General features: G+C 38.3%; 1 protein-coding gene across 2 annotated transcripts in view; it reads left to right on the forward strand.

Moving 5' to 3' along the window:
* The first annotated feature begins 4,358 nt into the window (after positions 1 to 4,358).
* adgrf3b (adhesion G protein-coupled receptor F3b) overlaps positions 4,359 to 20,723 on the forward strand; it is a 31,065-nt gene continuing 14,700 nt past the window's right edge. For both annotated transcript variants that reach the window (XM_041804640.1, XM_041804641.1), the window contains exons 1-8: positions 4,359 to 4,484; positions 10,765 to 10,828; positions 13,509 to 13,521; positions 14,006 to 14,161; positions 17,292 to 17,444; positions 17,599 to 17,660; positions 17,756 to 17,814; positions 19,172 to 19,296. In XM_041804640.1, the coding sequence (XP_041660574.1) occupies positions 4,465 to 4,484; positions 10,765 to 10,828; positions 13,509 to 13,521; positions 14,006 to 14,161; positions 17,292 to 17,444; positions 17,599 to 17,660; positions 17,756 to 17,814; positions 19,172 to 19,296 (652 nt within the window). In that variant the 5' untranslated portion in view covers positions 4,359 to 4,464. The remainder of the gene's footprint in view (positions 4,485 to 10,764; positions 10,829 to 13,508; positions 13,522 to 14,005; positions 14,162 to 17,291; positions 17,445 to 17,598; positions 17,661 to 17,755; positions 17,815 to 19,171; positions 19,297 to 20,723) is intronic.

The raw sequence follows: 20,723 nt of genomic DNA on the forward strand, positions 1-20,723 counted from the left end.
TCTTTCAAGACCCACAGAATATTTTGTACTATGATTCTGAAAACACCAAATAGTTCAAACGAAAGAAGAAACTGTCTATTTCATCATGGAAAAACCTGTTTGTTTGTAGCTTGTTCCGTTCTTGATTTATCTGAATTTGAATAGAGGCTAGTTTCACCAAAAAGACCACTTTTTTTCTAGAAAGCTGAGAAAATGCATTTTTGTGAAAGAGAGTCTGTCAAGCAGAACAGTGATTTGAATGTTATAATTTTGCCTTCAATGACATAAAAGACATCTGAAAATTGTATTACAAATGTTATTTTATTGTAAAATAAATAACAACGCCTCCAGTCACTGTCATGCCATTCACACTCTGGAACTGGACGGCCTCCACGGGACCTCCCTGTACACCCACATCCTCTCCTGCTTGTTGCTGTATGCGTCCAGCTGGCGAGAGGCTGCCTTATTTCTCCAACGCATGGGGGGGAACCTCGCGGCATTCTTTAGCCTCTTGACCGCATAGACAGATGAATTAAAGTGCCGGTCCCTGGATTCGCTGTCGTTAAGTTCAGTGTCAGTATCAGTGAGTAAGCGATTTCTCAGGCAAAAGTTTAAAGTTTCTTCCAGCGTCTAAGTTAGAACTTTTAGCTTAGATTACCTCCATAACAATCACTCTGCTCTTTGACCCCTGGGTCTCCACCTCTGATGTTTGATCTACTGTCACTTCCGACTGTAGTGTTCTGACTTCGTATCCCAGAAGCCCCAAAATTACTCACAAGGAACGTGAGAGCGCCCCTTTGTGCCAGCCACCGAAAAAACACTTTGACGTATATATACGTCAATGGCACTCAATGAATTAAGAGGAAAATGTAGCTCTATACAAAAAGGGAGATCAGTCTATTTAAAATGAGATACAGCTCTACATAACCATTACCCAATTCTAAATGGAGCAGAAAATGTTCCGTAACGAGTAGAAACATTTCTATAAGGAATGAAAGAAAGTTCCGAAAGGACTAAATTAAACACTGTATTGAGAAAAAACAGCTCTATAATAAATAAACTATGGTCTGAATTACTCTGAATTTACTCTGGTAAATCTACTGTGTGGCAATAACAACCATGCCACATTCAAAGTCACTTAAATTCTGATGCTCGGTTTGAACTTCAGCAAGTTGTCATGACCACGTCTACATGCCTAAATGCATTGAGCTGCTGCCATGTGATTGGCTGATTAGCTGTTTGTGTTAACAAGTAATTGAACAGGTGTACCTAATAAAGAGCCCAGTGAATGTAATGTAATGTAATGGCACTATTCCATCCAGCAAAAAGGCGGAAGGATACGTGAGTCATGTCAAGTGATATAATGAGGAAAGACCTTGTTTATTTGTGCTCCAACATTAGTTATTCCGTCTGTCACGTGTTAAGTCTTGTTAATAAAATCATCTAAAGAAAGTCTCTGCCTCTTAATAAATCTATATAAAACTACAATAAGCACAGGATCTTATTCTAATAAGGAGGACTTACACAAGATCACCATTTCTGCTCTTTAATACAAAAGTGGTGATGGCAAAGTTGTGAAAATCAGTCAAAAACAGCCCCTCATGGAGAAATATGTCAAGAACAAAGCCACAGTAGGGAACATTTCCTCCTCCATATATATCCGTGTTCCTACATGCCTTTAAATGTAAGAACTATTAGGACCTGAAAGGAGACAATGCCTTTTTTGAATGGTGATCTGTTTACCAAATGTCAACTGATATAGAGCTTATGAGAATTTTTGGGTCATAAATGCCCAAATTTGATGATTTCTAGCACATTTAATGCCTCTGCTCTAACAGTATACAGTATACTGACATTTATCACAAAACATTTTTGTGCTGAGCTGTTTGTAAACAGTTTAGCTGTTAAAAAGCAGAATAATTCCTTTACAGGGAAGACCTGGTAAAATAAGAGTGGGCTGCAAGATTTTTTAAGTAGGCAACTTGACTAGTGTTTCACAACAGTACCAAGTTTATTTAATTACAGTGAGTCAGACAAAAGCAGAGAGGGGTCTGAGGTCCTCCTCCAGGAAATTTAGAAAACACAATATATTCCCTGAATTATGGAGAATTTTTATGCAACAATTTTTAGAGGTAGATGATTAAAATCGTGGAAGGTTGGCTAGAAAACAAAGATTGGATAAGGACATATCTCACTCACAGTGCCTGCTGAAATGTAAGACTTCTAACTGGTAAAAAAAAAAAAAAAAAAAAAAGACTTTGTAAGCCTTTTTATGGCCTTGAATTTCAAATGTGCAATTTAAAACACAAGCCTATTTATATCATCTTTGTTTTGTTTGCGGATGTTGTTGAAAATTTGAGCCTTGGTTGCTTGATAGGTAACAGCATCATGCAGGTATCTTGAGCTTCACTTGTTCTCTGGGGGTCTTAACCATACACTTTACTACAGTAGCTTTGTGTTAGCATGCTACCTTTGAAGGTGTTTGGAAAGATTTGATGCAAAGTCCATGACAGATAGAGAGTTATGTCTGACCTGAGCACAGTTTACTCTGCACTGTCACATTCTTGTGCAACAAATGCAAAGTAGTATTCATAGTCCCACACATCTATGTCCTTTTGTACTTTGCTGTTCCCTCCCCTTCCTCCATGGACCTATTCTTCATTCACCTGAATCAGTGAGTGTTGCATGAGTGCGCACCAAAAGGGGCGCTTTGTTTTCTCCATAACATGATGATTTGCACCACGTTCCACCCAACACTGTTGGCCATACTCCATGTCTGTCATCAGGCAGACCCATCTTGCAAAGTTTCAAGCTGAAACCTTTGTGCCCGATCAGAGAATAGACCAACCAATCAGCATAATTTAAGAACTTAGTTGTACTGAAAGCTGGTAAACACTGGCTGCTAGTGGAGCGATTAGCTTGGTTGCAACTATATGGGCTGTTTTATCAGAACTGGGCCACTTTTCTTATTAACAGCAGAGAAAAGAGCCACATAGTAGAGAATATGTCTTTGCTCTTCTCCCCACTCTGTTTAATTTACCAACTCTTAATTTATCCACTGGCTCCACTGATAGTTAACAATAATATTGGCTACCTGTCAGGTTCATGTTGAGATTTTCTCACCTCGACTAGAGTCCACCTGTGCTAAATTAAATTGATTAGACATGATTTGGGCCCTGTCCACACAGAGACAAAAACAATATATTGCTGTTTCGTTTGGAAAAAGTTTTCCGTAAAGATGGGATCATTTCAGGAAATATCCGCATAAGCATGGAACGACTAAAAACCACTGAAAACACTGTAGTGCATATGCCAAGCCTGTATGTGGCGCTGTATTGCTGCCATGGAAATACACCAAAAGAGAGAAGAAGATCACAGAAAACTGACACAAACTTTCTTCTAGTTGCCCTTCCAGTTGTTCTCTGCATTGGATTTAAGAACATATGGTGTGTGCGTTTCGTGTTGGTGGTAAAGGAGCATCAGATTTTGCTGTAAAAGCCATAAGAAGCTCAGAAGCTTCTGCAGCATGAACTCAACTGTGTAATCCGCCATGACTGTTTTGGCCAGACCTGCACAGGCGCTTTAAGGGAGCTACGCTGTGTGTGATGTAATCGTTTCAAGAGAGATGCAGATAGCCGTCCACACAGAGATGAAACGGTAGTCATTTATGGATTTATGCACTCTGGGACCTGTTTTCAAAAAGTTTTGTTTACAGTCACTCAAAATGCCGTTTCCATGTATACGACAAAAACTTCTGCGTATACGCCTGAATTTGTCTCTGTGTGGGCGGGGCCTTGGAAAGGCACACACACCTCTCTACAGAAGGCCTCACAGCTGACAATCATATCAGAGCAAAGACCAGCCATGAGGTCTGAGGCCTGGCCAGACTGGGCAATCAAGGGAGAAGGGCCTTAGTAAGAGAGGTGACCAAGAACTAAATAGTAAGCCGTCACTGCCGCCCTCAGTGTCTCCTCCGCTAACAGAGTAGATCTTCCTGATACTGATGTCAAACAGCTCCATCTGTGCACCTCTAATATAAACAGTGATTTAAATACATCAGGGTCAAAGCATTTTTCAATGACACTGAGTAAAGAACACAGAAAGGAGCACAGCAGGTTCTTCCCCAGCTCTATGACTCCTCTCTTGTATTCCTGAAGGAGAAAGCCTGATTTGGTAGACAAATGTCCATGGAAAGCTGGAAAGCTCTGTTTGTGTGCTGACAGTCCAGCTGGCTGGGAGACATGCCGTCCATGCAAATGGTCTTTCTGCACAAACTCAGAACAGTGGCACATCTCACAACCCCACCCCAGCCACGTACGCAGCAGCATAATCCTCAGTACTCCTACAGCGGCCAGCCTACTTCTGCTTCTTAATGATCTGCTCACCTGATCTAACAAATCCAGATATGACCTGACCGACGGTGGACTGTCAGGCTTCTGTGTGCAGACTGGAAGAAAGGTTATGGGTTAATAATCCGCCTTTCTAATGGCAAAAACAACCAAAAGGTAGGATTTATTAATTTGTTTTTATTTGTGAGAGAAGGAAAGCGACTTCTTCACAGCTTTAAACATCAAATGTCAGAATTATTATTTTGTGGTCGTAACTGTTTGTGACTGTTTGGGCCTAACGTTATTTTGGTTTTAGAGCATAAAGAAAAGAAAAATTATAAAAATCTTTAACTTGTATCATCTTCATCAGTGCTAATTGAGTATCAATGTTTGACTGTTTGCAATTACTAGATCACATTTAACATTGAAATTGTCATTTATTTTTTGGAATAAAGTTAAAATTTGTGGGGAAAAATTACCGTAATTTGTTGTCTGATGGTAAAATGTTTAAGCTCATGTAAGCAGTGATATCTCTGAAAATTTTTGTGGATGTGGGTAAGTAATGTATTGGGTAAGGGAGTACCCAGTGCATGACGATGTTTGTTTCTGAGGCTTGGTTTCCGTACGCCAGTGGTTGGGACCCAAACATAGGTCCCAGAGCAATTTTAACTCTTTAAAACATGTTTGGTTTGTCCTAAATCTGGGATTTGCCTCATGTTTTGTATTGTATAAAGTTGAAAATGTATGTTTTTGTTAAATAAATCTGATTGGTTGAAAATATCAGAAATTTGGGTTGCAATTTCTCATTCAGGAGCTAATGGTGGGTCCTGAGGCTCTGAAGTGGGTAAATCTGGCACAACTTCACCAACTTCCAAGGTGCATGGAGGATGAGGACAGTCTTGAAGAGAACAGTAGTTTAAGAGTCAACTTTATTTGACCTCAGAGTCCTGAGGCTCTCCCAGTTTAAAACCACTGCTGTGAGTGGTACCGTTGTTGAGGCTTTTGCACACTGAGTCAGTTTTTTGCATCTGAATTTTTCGTACGTGAATAAAGAAAATCAATTTAATGTTGTTCTAATCACGTTTGCACAGAAAATTTTGCATGTCGTTATTGTTTTTGAACATATTGAATCTTGTACAATTTTTTGCATCAGTCCAAGTAATTTCAGTTGGTTATTGATGATTCAGATCAGCGCTGCTGCTCCCTTCTTGCTCTGTTGCTCACCTCGGCGTGACCTGAACTCTCTTTCTCTCACGGAAACTAAAGTGGCAACCTCCGGTTCTGAAAACATTGAAGCCAATGCAGAATTGCAAAAAATTGCAATATGGCGAGTATCCACTTGAGGCTGGCTACAGAAGTCCCGTTTGAACACATGTTAAAAAGCCGTTTTTTTACACTAGAAATAAACTGGTTACAGCCTGGTTCAAAAAACCAAACGTGTCTCATTAGCTAATGTCTTAATGTCCTCTCACTGTACGGGAGGTGAATTTTTTTGTACCACAATTGTTTTGATTAATTGAGGAAAAACTTCACTGCCCACTGATTGGTGCGTCTCATTTGATTGGCAGATAGCTTGACAGGCAGATGCTACCTTTCTGTCAACCAGAAAGCTAGCTAGCTTAGCTGACAGGAAGTTGGTGGGTTCTTGTCTGCCGTTAGGTTGATCCAAAGTTCAGGTGAGACAGTGATTTCAACATGGGGGCTGCCATGGATTGGCTTCAAAAGCAGTCTATGCTGAAACCTCACTTTAAACACTGTGGTTTGCTGTTATGTGTGTTATGTGGATATGAACCAAGGAAATCTAACTGATAAAGGCACCTCCAAGGGAACCTAACAGACAGAATTAAAAGTTGCCCTCCATCTCCCCAACTTGGCACAGATGTGGCATATGAGCTGGTACCGTGGGAAGCTCTCTGTCAGGATGGATGGATGCAGAGATTTTCAGTGAGTGACAGATCCACAGGCTCATCCTTCCTGCTTATTTTCTTAGCTGTATGTAATATTTTGTCACTTTAAACAGGAACAAATAAAAGGCATCTACCTCGGTATGAAAGGTTCAAATGTGTTTGACCATTTATTTAATTACGGATAGAAAAAAAAAAAAAAACGCATCCAAAAATGTTGGACTCAGTGTGCAGAGTCCTTTAATGTCAGTATTGTCAGCTCCCTGCTCTTATTATTGTTGATCAGCTGTATTTCATGAATCAGTTCAGAATGATAAAAATGAATTAAAACTTGTTTAACTTTGAATATTCCCTCAGTTTGTGCCACTAGAGGGGCATTAATGGTGTTATATTGATTTTATATTACTGAACAACAGATTGGAGTGTGTGAAAACTCTTCAGTCATAATCACTTATTATTATAGGAACTAACTTATGTCTTGTTAGTTTTTATAGAAACCAAATTGGAAGTCACGTAATCGAACAGACATTTAAGGGGTTCCTTAAAAACTTTAGGGCTGTCAGCATTACTGCATTAATCCAGGTGTGATTAAGGCCCATCATTAGCATTTTTTTTTTTTTATCCCATTATTTGCATGCTTTCTTGCCTCTTCCAGCACATTTTGGTTAAGCCACGTCAGCCTCTCCCTGCAGTATTATGTAAAATAAGTCCACCACTGCTGTTTAAAGTACGATTTCTATTTAAAAAAGAAAAAGAAAACCTCACAGACAGCTCAGTGGGAAAGTCAAAGGTCATCTGACCCTATCTTATCAAACATCTACCCTTTTACTGGTCTCTTATCAGTGATGGGAATCGCAGCTCTTTTCAGCGATCCTGATCAATTGACTCGGCTCAGTAAGAAGAACCGGCTTGTTCAGATCCTAAAGGTCTTTTCATTTAGGTACCCTGCCAAATGTCAAGACATAGGATTGATATTTTTGCTGGAAATTTACTCCAACTATCCTAAATTTTCTCAAATTGATGAAAAAAAAATTAAATTATTTTTTTAAATATACTGTCTCCCCTAAACATCTTGCAAGTCAGATGAAATCTGCTGACTGGCTGGGCTGTATGACACACAATATTTATAAAAAATTAATGTTAATCCATCAAGCATGAGTCCTAATGCATGGTGTGCCCGTGGTTGAGTTGTGTTTAGAAAAGATCATCCCTACTAATCAATCTCAGAACATATAACATAAAACAATAATAGTGCTAGTAATTATGAAATTAAACTCTCAAACAGGATTCAGATCTTATTGTTGAGAGTCGTGACAGAGTCGGCTCTTTGAACCAGCTCGTTTATGAACGACCCATCACTATCCCTCATTTCCCTTTCAATCCACAGCATGTTCATTTACCCGCGTTGTTAGTGTCATAATCGTCCTTATTTTCTTTCAAAATAAAAGTCTGTATCTTACCAGAGAGACAGTTATCCTTTGGCTTATTACAGTACAAAAATTTCAAAATGGGCCAATGCTGATTAAAGATTTACCCAAAAGAGGTTGGTATGGGAATATTCATATAAAATAATTTTCAGAATGTTTTTGGAAGTGGGCTTTTTTTTTTGTCCTTAATTGTTTTTAAGGGTCGTCAATTTGTACACAGTTACACACCCATAAAAAATGAAAACAGATTTCAAAGTTTGGCAAGAAAAAAAGACAAAAGACAAAAATTCATCACATTTGCAGGAACAAAGGTTTTGGATTTGTTACAGTAGGTTCAGCAGATTCAGTGAATGAGGCTGATTTTGGCTGAAATGTACACAGCAAAAGTAAAAGCAAATATTAGCCTGTATTTGTGTAATTCAGTTCTTCCAAAATGTTGTAGCAGTGTGAGTTTGAACAACCATGTGTTCTTACTACAAATACACACTAGAAATACTATAAAAGATTCTTCTTGTACTGTTTTCTTCAAGTAAAATATAAAACCGGTTTGAACACCTCATAAGGTGAAGCATATGTTGAGATTGTGGGTCCCATGTTTAGCCCTTAATCCCTGGTCAGAGGTTAAATGTCCTCTAAGGTGCATCTTTTTATGAATCTGTGTGTCCTGCTGGTAGATTTGTTAGAAACAGTGCACCGTCACAGCTGGACCAGCATCATTTGGGCAAAGTATCCAGATGGGTTGAAGCTAATAGTAACTTTTGCATCAGTAGTTTCAGTGCAGATCATGCCCTGTGTGGACATAAGGATTCGCAAAGGACTGTGGGATATGTAGTTTCTACATCCTTTTAAAAAATATGCATACAATTTTGTGCTTTTCCTTTTTTCTCAGTTTTTGAACGCTAGGTTTGGTGGAATCAAATGTTTTACAGTCATGGGTGTTCGGGTGGCTGGCTGACTTGGTTAATGCATTTAAAATGTTGATCTAAGGGTTTTGAATAAAGTCAATCGAGGATTTGAATGGCAAATTCACTTACAGAACCAGAGCCGTCAAGAAAGTGGACGTACTTTGAAGCGCTATGGTTTTTGATGTGAAATGTGACAGTCTTCTCTTCCTAGAAATCTCTGACTTACTCCACAAATCTTTTAAAGGTCATGTTTCTTGACTCCTTCCACAAAAAGTTCTGAATTTATGAATATTTCTCTCAAAAATCTACACAGAATATGTCATAGAAATGGCCTAAAATTTAAGTGAAAAGTTTGTAAGTATATTTTCATTTCAAAGTCTAAGAATTCAAAAAAAGGACCCCAAAATTAATTCCAAATGTTTCTGTGAAATTTTGTCATAAAGCCTAAACATATTTATCAAAAATCCACAAAAGTATTCCAAACATCCAAACAGGCTTCTTTCCAGTACTTTATTTGTTTTCTTGGCACCCCTACCCAGTTTCCCCAAAAATAACAAATCATTTTCTCATGTTTCCATGAAAATATGTAAGAATTCCATAGCAAAACCCCCAAAGCTTCCTTATTAATTTGCATTCTCAGAAACACCATCAAAAATATCCAAACAGGTTTCCCGAAATTTCCATAATTATTTCAAAGGACATCCCTAGCCCAAATTTCCCCCAAATTTTCTCAAATTTCCATATAAATTCCTGAAAATTGTAAAGCAGATTCCCCCCAAATTTCTCATGGGATTACTCAAAATTTATTCAAATACTTTCTAAAAAAAAAAACACAAAACAAAACAAAAAGCAAATCCAAAAATGTACATGAAAACTTCCCAAACTTCCATGATAAAATCAGAACCCCCCCAAAATGTATTTATATAACACATTTTCCAAATTTCCATGAAACTGCCTGAAATTTTTAAACAGATTCCTTAAACATTCAAGTAAATTCCCAAATATTTCAAAGAAATATCCCAAAAATGTACTACATTCCCAAAATTCCATGACAATGACAAAAAGATCTTCCAATATCCGAAATTTCCTTGATGTTCAGTGGACATCCCCAAATTCCCCAAAATTCACAAAGAAGTTTTTCAAATCAAATGTTTTAACACAAATATTCCCCAAAAACTCAAATCCCCCGAAATTACACATTTTTCAAATATCCATGAAAATGCCTAAAAACATTGTCAGACAATTTACCCTTTTCAACAAGTTCCCAAAATTCCAGAAAAATGCCAGAAAATTCCTTCAAGCATGCCAGCTTTTAATTTAAACTTTCTCATTCAGCCCTAAAACCATTTCATCTTTGCATGTCTGTAAATAGACATCTAATATTTGCCCAGAATTTAGGTCTTTTTGTATTGTAGAGAGGGTTCTTGCTTGACTGAAAGTCCAGAGTCAAACAGCCACAATGTTATGATGGTGAAACAGCAGCGCTGCACTAACAGAACAGGGAAATTAGGTGGGCTTGATGTTCACCACATGATTCATCCTTAATGGGAGCTTGTTACCAAGAGATTTGGCTGGAAAAAACACGGCACTGTTACCAAAAGCAGAGAAAACCACAAACTTCATACTTGTCCACACAGACCAAATTCAAAGTTATGCAAATGAGTCAAACATGAGCTCTCAGATAATGACTGGAGCTAAAGCCACACAGTTAGCTGGAATCGGAAGTCTTCTCCAGTGTAAGTCTATTTATAGGAGATATTGTCCCCATGACAAATATAGATGTTATAGAAGGTTTGAAGGTATAATAACATTAGTTCTAATGTGTGGAGCAGTTTGATGTCATGGTTTCTATCTGTAAGGTCTGCTCTAAGAATCAGAAACATCTTACACTCTTGTTGAAGTCAGCGCACAGTGATGTTTCTGTTGCAGAAGTCAGCCTGGGCTGAAAGCAGACGTGTTCCTGAGAGTAGTTATGTTATTTGACAAGCTTGTCTGTGACTTTAGAAAGTCAAGGCTGAGAAAATGTTGGAGACCCGACAAACCTTAGACAATGGAAAATATATATATAACATTGCTGCCTCCATTCTGAGACAGTGCTGTCATTGTTTGACAGAAATTTAACGTGTAAAAAGTACAGAAAACTTTCTGCATTTGTGAGTTCATGCTTTTTTCTTCTGTGTCTGTTATTTCTTTAATATGTGTGTATTATTTTTCCCTACAGAGAAACAATGAATGCAAGAATGTATGTATTTTTTGTCATTGGAGCTTTGTGCATCTTCTATCAGGTAAACATGCTTAACTGTTAAAGGGACATTCCAGTATTTTTAAAACTGGGTTGTCAAAGGTATTTGGCAATAGAGGTGGCATTAGCCTCCAGTGATTTCAGTATGGTGCGGCTGGAGAAGCTAGTCCAGCAGGGTTAAATTGTTCTTTGGGATTTAGCAATTTGAGGGTTAAAAAATGGACCAAGTGTCTTATTTTTCACCCTGAAAGCTTCTGTGTTTGGTACTATTTTGCATTGCAACATTCGGCTATTTGTTCTTCAACCTCAGCAGTAAAACAGGTCTGTAAAACACCAGCAGTCAGTAAGGTAGGGGACTCTGGGTGGGGATTGATGCAGGCTGTAGACGTCTATGGGCCGCTGTCCTCTGATCAGAATTGTCTTGAAGAAGTGTTGATAAGTCCCACGCATGACAACAGTAGCTTTGTATGTCAGTGGACCCACAGTTTGCATACCTACATCACCAGGTAACCTGGGATCTCTCCTGCTAGCCAATCTCCTCTCAAGCTTCTCCCCTCTTTTTCTACCCACTTAGTCCCCATCTGCATGAGTCGTTCCTCTGTGTGATCACATAAAAGGATCCCTACATTTCCACATTAGTCGCTCATTGTAGTTTAGTTTGTTGTTGTCTCTTCTGAATCCCACAGACCCAAACGGCTGATCAGGAATTAGTAATATGCCACGGCGGAAGGACACATAGACAAATGTTGCATTGCAAAATAGTGCCAAACACAGAGGCTTTCTGGGTGAAAAATAAATGCTTCAGAAATTTTCAATAGAGCGTACCTTTGAGCCAACTTTTTTGCCTATTTTTACCTAAAATTCCATAGAGGAATGCAGAGAAATCAGTAGAATCAGTTACACTGCATAGCCTAATTTCCCTGGCAGTTTGACCTGCGAGTTATGTTTTTTAAAGGTGCAATGCTCACTAAAATCTCGAAGGGCAAATTCTACTCCTGTTTCCAGGTATCTTTAACAACCCAACTTCTAAAATAGCAAAATATGCCTTTACTTTTATTACATTGTATGTGTATATAGATTCTATTTCAGGACATGCAAATATTTTTTGAGCCTGTCCTTCTGTAGTTGATAAAAGAAGAAATGAGTTACAGTGGCGTAGAAAGTCTACACACCCTTGTTAAAATGGCAAATCTTTATGATGCTAAAAAAATGAGGCCAATGTGCATAACTTCAGAATTTTTCCACCTTTAATGTGACATAACATGCACAATTCAATACAAAACAACCAAAATACTCTAGGAGTAGTTTATAATAAATAAAAAACAAGAAAAACACAGCTGCATAAATATGCACAGCCATAAACACCTTTAAAAGTGTTTATAAATATATTTAAACTTCACTTTTAAGTGTTAAATATTCGACTCTGTGACAGAGCTGTTGTACCTCTTGAAAATCTGTGGTAAGGTGGTTCTCTTGTGCAAAGAACAGAGTGCCAATCTCAAAGCAAGGCAATGCATACTGATGAAGAATATCCACTATGTGGTCTTTAGGAGCACCTAGAGTTGCAGGTGTGAATTCTGACTCGGTGGATAACTTCACTCATGGTGACAATGTGTCTCACATCAAAAATAACAACTATCCACCAGAAACAATAGCAAAAGAACCCCCACAGTGATAATTGTACAACAGACAACACCCAAACACAACTAAACACTCTTAAACACTCTGCCCAAGGGCATGATGGAAAACTACCCCCACATTTCCCCTTAGATTTAAACCAACTGTCAAATAATTCCAACACTGAAGACCATTTCACTCCAAATGGAGTGAAAAATTACACTTTGGGAGAAAAATATCCCCTCTGAAATACTCAACCCTGAGATGTCAGCACTCCAGAGTTTGGTGTTTTGGATGTGCTATGGAATCGTTCTCTCACATATGTACAACTCTGTGGTCAACAGTGGTGGAAAAAGCACAAGAGTATTGGTTAAAACTTACTTTAGTAGACGTTAAAGTACAGATTTCAAAATGTACTCAACAAAGTACAAGTATCCAAAAATACTCAGTTACAGTAATTTGAGTAAATGTAATAAGTGACTTTTCACCCCTGGGGGTTCACATCTGTCTAAGCAACAGCCCATAGTTTATGTTTATCAAGCAGGAACAGCACACATTCCTGCTATTCATGGGCCTACAAGGAAAACCTGAGGCAGGGAGGGAAGCAGCAAAACCCCAGAGCAAAGCATCAATGAGAGCAGAATGGCATTTATTAAGTCAGATATAGCATAGAGGAGGAGCTGGGGTGGAGGAGGGTTACAAAAGCAGCTTACAAGGGGAGCAGCAAAGCATAGCCAGGCTAAAGCAGTTTAAATATAGCGTGCTTAGAGTGAATCAGCTGGCTGTCAGCTAATGAAGGCCTGTGTGCGATCAGCTGATCTGTAATATAACACAGCGCATGATTCCGTGGCCTGCCTGAAATAACGCTATACGCTTGATTTTAGGAATGTATATATTCATACACTTTTAAATCAACTCTCCTGAAAAGCTTTTGGTTGTTTATTAATTCAATATTATTCGTTATATTCAATTTAGGTGGAAAAAAACTGAAATGATGTGTCATAATGTCTCATTTCTTTACAACAGGGGTGTTTAGTGTTTTTATTGTAGCTCTGATGCTAGAGGGACTATTTCAATCATCTGATGTCTTTTTGCTCTTTTTGCAGGCTTCAGCGACAGGTGAGTTCACTACATACATGTCATATGAACAGACTGGCTCTGACTCAGGCACAGTCTTTTTGTTTTGTAGTTTAGGCACAGATAAATGCCTGTAGCAATTACAGGGAAACGGAATTCCAGCCCACAAAGAAGCCAGCCTTCATTGCTTGTGCAGATGTTTAAAGCTGATCTGGAATATAACAATCCTGTGCGAAGTGTTTTCAGTTTAGGTCACCATCGATGTTAGCTGGGGAAAAAGGATGGATTTGTTTGACACTTTAAAAGCTGCCTTCAAAAAGGGGCGGCCTATGATCGGACACTTTTACTTATTATTTTTCAGGAAAACCTAAAACAGCCTTGACTTTGACTTGCTGCAGCCCTCTCAGGCTTGAGGCTTGACTTGGACTTGTGACCTAATAAGCTGAGATGTCATTTGAGCTTTCAAAAACAGTTACATGTGCCTATTTCTAAAGTCTGTCCCTCACAGAGATGTCTTTTCTTACAGATAATATCTACATCGCTGAGCTGATGGTGGAGAGTAATGTCACACTGGAGGCTCAGGCTGTGGTGACGTCTTTGGGTAGTGTAGGTGGAATTGAAGTGAAAGATGAGGATGGAGCCCTCTACACAGTGACCCTGACACAAAATGAGCTGACAGCAGGTATTCTGTTCAAAGCCTTTCTAAACAGGCTGTCATTATAAAGTTTGGTTCAAACTCAGTGTGGTGATGTAGTTATAGTGGTGGGTGTCAAACCACCATAATGTTTATTGTTATTCAGCATGTCTCTCATGCCTAATTCTGTAAAGTTAATAGTGAAATTAAACATGCAGGTTTGGATATTTAAGTTAACCTGTAGAGCAGGGATGTCAGACTCAATCACAGCAGGGGCCGAATTCTGAATTTGGGTCTAACCCGAGGGCCTAGCGGGGTCAAAATTTCCCATAAACTGTCAACTTCATCTTCACCGTAACGAATTATAGTGAAAAACGTAACATTGATGATATATGATCTTGACTTAAAAAATAAAAAGTTAAAATCATGATTTTTAACAGTTACTAAATACAATTCAAAATCATGATTTTAAAATGTCAAAATATGACATAAAATTCGAAACCTTGGGTTTAAAAGGTAAAAATATGAGATAAAATTTTAAAATTTGAATTAAAAAGGTCAATATTTGGGATTAAAAGCTATATTAAGGAGTTGAAAATTTCAAGTTATGAGAAAAAAAATCTAAACCAAAGGATGAGAAATAAAAAACTTTGGGTTAAAGTTAAAAATAAAGGTTTTAAAGGTCAAAATATAAAATAAAAATCTAAATCATGAGTTTTTAATGTCAAAAAATAAGACAAAATTTAGAATATTGAATTTTATTATGTCCAAAGATGAGATCAAAATGTAAGATTTTAAATCAAAAAGATTAGAATTCAAAGTTAGGGGTTTCAGATTTCAAAAGGTAAGATTAAATTCAAATTAAAGTATTTAAAGTGTCAAAATATGACTTTTAAATGAAAAGGGTGAATTTAATGGTCAAAATTATGATTTTAAAAGGTTAAAATTTGATGTTAAATGTCAAAACCATAACTTTAGGTCATAATTGTGAGATGCAAATTAGAAAATATATATGAAAACAAAAATTTCTTTTACAACATTCCTCACTTTTTATCAAATTATTTTCACTCTTTACTCTTTTAATTCTTATAACTTAACAGGGATATTTTTAATCATCATGGTTAAGTTTACATTGTTATACTAGAGGAAATCTGCAGACCTCTTACTGGTGGGCCAGGTGTAATAAAAATATGATATGATCTTGTAGCGTGGGTATAACTGTGCCACAGGCTGGAATTGGCCCCCGGGCCTTGAGTTTGACACCCCTGCTGAAGAGGTTTTTGAGCTAGAGCTTACCAGGCCATAAAACCTCCAGCCTGACCCTGGGCAGCCAAATTCATCCTGTCCTGCTAACTGTATTTACAGTGCAAGGAAAAGCATTTTCTCCCTTCCTGATTTCATATTTTTTTGCATTTCTACGACACTTAGATATTTAAGATCATCAAAATAATTTTAATATTAGACCAAAATAACCTGAGGAAATTCAAAATGATGATTTCATTTATTAGGGGGAAAAAACATCCATACCTACCTGTCCCTGTGTGAAAAAGAACCTGTCTGACAAAGGGAAGTAGCCTCAAAGATCTCAAAAACCAACTCATCATGACGCCATCTAAAGAAGTTCAAGAACAGATGAGAAACAAAGTCATAGACATCTAAAGGGTTAAAAAGACATTTCTAAGGATGGCACTCTAGTGAGGCATAGTGAGAACCATTATCCACAAATGGGGAAAACTTGGAACAATGGTGAACCTTCCCAGGAGTGGTCTGGCTACAAAAGTGCATCAACAAATTATCCAGGAGGTCACAAAAGAACTCAGAAATGATTTAACAACAAGAAAGAGACTGGGCAAATATGGCATCCATGGGAGAGTTCCAAAGCCAAAACCACTGTTGACCAAAAAGAAAGAAGACTGTAGTCTCTGTTAATATACTCCAGACACCTCTGTGTGTTCAGTGTGCATGCACGTCTGCTCCTCATCCTCACTGCTCTGTTTATAATAAACAATAAATAGTCACCCTACAGTATGCTTCATGTTGTACTCGTTTAAATTTCATCCTTGAGCTGTAGTTTAACATGGCAGCTAATGTATTATACATATAAATCAGGTTAATCACCCCCTTGGATGTTTTACCCTTTAATTATTTCATAAATTAATAATAGTCAATAAAATTAGTTGTTTTGTTTTAAAGACAACAAACCTCTTTAATATCAAAACAGATTTCTACAAAGTAATGTCAAGTAAACAAAATTATGTCAGCTAACAGAGGTCCAGTGAATTGATGGTTCACACTGTTGAAAAAGCGTTTACAAAATCTTGACTAGAGTTCACAAAAAAGCATGTGGGAGACTCCATGGTCAGGTGCAAGAGAGTTCTTTGGTCTGATGAGACCAAAATGGTGATTTTTGCCTATCAGTCCAGACGCTGCACAGCACCACAAACACACCATCACCACAATGAAGCAGAGTGGTGGCAGCATCATGCTGTGGGGATGCTTCTCAGTAGCCGGCCCTGGAATTCTTGTAAAAGTAGATGGTAAAATGAATGCGCTAATTTTGGGAAAATCTTATTCAATTTGCAAGAGAACTACGCCTTGGGAAAAAAAAACATTCTCCAGCAAGACAATGACCTGAAGCATACAGTGAAAGACACACAGAAGTAGTTTAAAGAAAACAAGGTGAATGTTCTGGAGTGGCCGAGTCAAAGCCCAGACCTCAATCCAAAAGAGAATTTGTGGACAGAGCTTGAGCAGTTTTGCAAAGAAGAATGGAGTAAAACTAGAGTGTCCAGATGTGCAAGGCTGATTGAGATCTGGCCACACAGACTCAGTGCTGTGATTGCAACCAAATGTGACTCTACTAAATACTGACTTGAAGGGGGTGAATTTTTATGCAATCACTTATTTTATATATATTTATTCAATTGAAATTGCTTTTTCAATCTGAGTTCATTGTGACATCAAAGGGGTTCATTTGTAGTTTTTTAGTCAAAACAGCTAAATCATATTGACCATGTTAGATTTATACACATAAAAAAGGATACTTTTTATTGGCACCTTAATTGGACAGGCCAGGCCGGGTTCATGAGCGCATGCACACGCTCAGGTAGCGTTTGGCTGGATGCTTTTGTGATGTCTCATATCAGGACATGAACATGTTTTACCCTTCTACCTTCAGAATGCCTCATCTTTGGGGACGACTCATCCTGCAACTGCTCTACTGGTTACACTTGGAGCAATGAAATTTGCTACTCTCACGAATGCTGCCGTGACATGACTTGCAACAAAAACGTCTCTCACATCACCCCACTGTGTGTCACCAAACAGACAGGTAACTGTCCTGACATACTGTCATTCCTTTTTATGGTGAAGAAATTGTATTCATGTAATCATTGTTTCTGGTGTATTAGTTTCTGCTAAATTTTTATGTTTACAAACATACTTGTTGATAACTGAAATAAAGCAAAAATAATCAATCAACACAGTGCGCATCAATGGATCAGTTACACTGAGTGGTACCACCTGGGAAGCTGGTAAAACTACGCAGGTAAATCTTTGTCTTTCCGTTTTCTGTTTTCAAATCTTGCAGTTTGTTTCCCAAAGATATCTGCTGATGTTACCTCTCACACATTTCTTTTCAAGCTTACAATGGAATTTGAAAAGCTGAATGCCTTTGATTCTCTGAATATTACCGGTCAGAGGTAAGGTACTTTTTATTTCACATTTAATTTTATATTTCATGTCATGTTTTTATATATAATTAAAAATACTTGGTTTTGTTCTTCCAAAAAGTCTTGAGACACCCATCACTTTTGTTAATTTTGTTATGTTTCAGCCAGGTGCTACAGTCATTTAAATTCACTTTTCCTCTCATTAGTCTACACTCAAAACGAATTTTAGATATTTTTGCAAACTGATTTAAAAGAAAGGACTGGTTGTGTGCTTAGGTACAGGAACTGGTTTTCTTTCAGGCTATCTCCTTACTTTTCTCCATTCAGCTTTCCCTCAGTCCCTGCTTGCTGGAAAAACACCCCCACAGCATGATGCTGCTACCAGCATGCTTCACTCTTGTGATTGTCCTGGGCAGGTGATGAGCAGTGCTTGGTTTCATAACATTTATCACTGAGGCCAGACAGATTACTCTTTGGTTTCATGAGAGCAGAGAATCCTATCTCCTACAGTCTGGTAGTCCTTCAGGGGCTTTTTTCAGACTCCAAGTATTCTTTTATGTGCTTTGCACTGTGGGGAGGCTTCTGTCTAACCACTCTGCCATAAAGCCCAGATCAGTGGAGGTCTGCAGTGATGGTTGTCCTTCTGGGACTTTGTCCCATCTCCACACAGGATCTCTTGAGCTCAGATCAGTGTGACCATCGGGTTCTTGGTCACCTCTCTTACTAAGGCCCTGCTTCCCCGATTGCTCAGTTTTGCCAGGCGATTAGATCTTGGAAGAGTCCTTGTTGTGCCAAACTTCTTCCATTTGAGAATTATGGAAATCACTGTGCTTCAGTGCAGCAGAAATATTTTTGTAGCCTTCTCTAGATCTGTCCCTTGTAGCAATCCTGTTTCTGAGATCTGTAGGCAGTTTCTTGGACCTCATGGCTTGGTTTTCGCTCTGATATGCATTGTCAGACATAAGGCCTTCTATAGAGTGGTGAGTGCATTTCCAAAAATGTCCAATTAATTTAATTTACCACAGGTGGACTCCAGTCATCTCAGCAATGATCAAGAGAAATGGGAGGAGCCTGAGCTAAATTTCAGGTGTTTTTGTAAAGGGTCTAAGTATTTATGTCAATGTGACATTTCAGTGTTTTTTTTTTTTTTTTTTTAATTTCAACAGATTTGCAAAAAATTACAAAATAATGTTTTCACTTTGTTATGATGAGGTACTGAGTGTAGAGTAATGAGAATAAAAATGAATTTCAATAACTGTAGCACCAGAGAGCAAGCTTAAATACTGCAGTTATATCTTGATTACAAATATTTTAGTTCTTTCTAAAAACTCTAAAAACTACTGTCATCCGTCACACGTAACATGATATTCTCCATCTGGTCCTAAAGGCAAGACAACAGCATCGCTGATTTTGAGGCCGCTGTAAATGTCCAAGTCAACACCTCCAAACTTCAAGAAGTAGTGACTTCACTGGAAGGCACGCTTAATGCTGTTATTTTGGTCGACACTGAAGGTCAGTGAGAAAATATGTCGCTGTTTATTGTCATGAAATTCCATTAAAAGACATTCTTTGTCTTCATCCTTACAGTGCAAAAAAATATCAGACTGTATTCCAGATACAATAAAAACTGGTGCATAACAAAATGACTGAAAGAGAAGAATGTTTCAGTCATAAATATTGATCTTTTTTGCAAACCCTCACAGGGGTTAAATGTCAATCAATCTTTCTGTCTTTATTTGTATGATGTACATATACACATATATATACACAAATATAAACTTAAAAAGTAAGACAATTTGTGTTTGGTACATTATCTCTTTGTTGTAACAATGCTTCTTGGTAATAAATCTTATACTGTTGGAAAGCCTGTTTATTACCCTTTTAAATGATGCCACATTTATAAGGATCATGCATTTATGGGATGAGCAGCAGAGCTGAGTATGTGGGTTGCACCCATGAACAATGTGCCAAATCTTCTCTGCCAATGCTAAACAGCTTATTTTGCTGTTGCTATTGACTTTTGTTTTGAGCTTCTGGTACCCCCAGGTGAGCATGGGCCCTGCTAAAGTGGTCAGTTGATGTCTGCTTCAAGAATCGGCATGCCAGGTTTGACTGATCTGGATAGGGCCCGTCAGTTGGGCAACTTCAAGCTTGTGCTCCGCAAAACCAAGTTGCAGCATTATTTGGAGTTTATATACAAACATGTACAGATTATAGATATAAATATTAGTTATTGCACAATTACTTGGAGCAGTTTCTGTTATGGAGGGCCTCTCCATTTTGCTGTGATAACTTGCATTTTCTTTCTCTTTTGAGATCTTTACTTACTTATCTTCTTATTTTTTGGTAACAGAGTTGCTTTTGAAAGATAGTGTGATAATTTTCTTGTGAACAAGGAGCTAAGGGATATGGGGAGCAAGGGTAACCATGGATGAGACAGACGTTTATAAGAAGCATTTATGGTGGTGTTAATCTGTCAGAGTATCAACTAAAAAAAACATACATACATTTTTTTATACCACTTATTCCATTACAGGTTGCGGGGGGCTGGAGCCTATCCCAGCTGTCGTCGTGCAAGAGGCAGGGTACACCCTTGACTGGTCACCAGTCAATCGCAGGGTTGACATATAGAGAAAGACAACCAGGCACGCTCACATTCACACTTATGGGCAATTTAGAGTCACCAATTAACCTAATGAGCATGTTTCTAGTGGTGGGAGCAAGTGGAGTAGCTGGAGAGAACCCACACATGCACGGGGGGCACATGCAAACTCCACACAGAAAAGCCCTGGCCCTGACCGGGGAAGCGAACCAGTGACCTTCTTGCTGCGAGGCAACAGCGCTAACCCCTGCGCCGCCGTGCCACCCTAAAAATAACAGTTTATTAACTAGAAAAGCACTCAGAGAGCGCAGACCTCCGCCATTAGCCCTATCTCCCA

Source organism: Cheilinus undulatus, linkage group 14 (assembly GCF_018320785.1).
Source record: "Cheilinus undulatus linkage group 14, ASM1832078v1, whole genome shotgun sequence".
Lineage (NCBI taxonomy): Eukaryota > Metazoa > Chordata > Actinopteri > Labriformes > Labridae > Cheilinus > Cheilinus undulatus.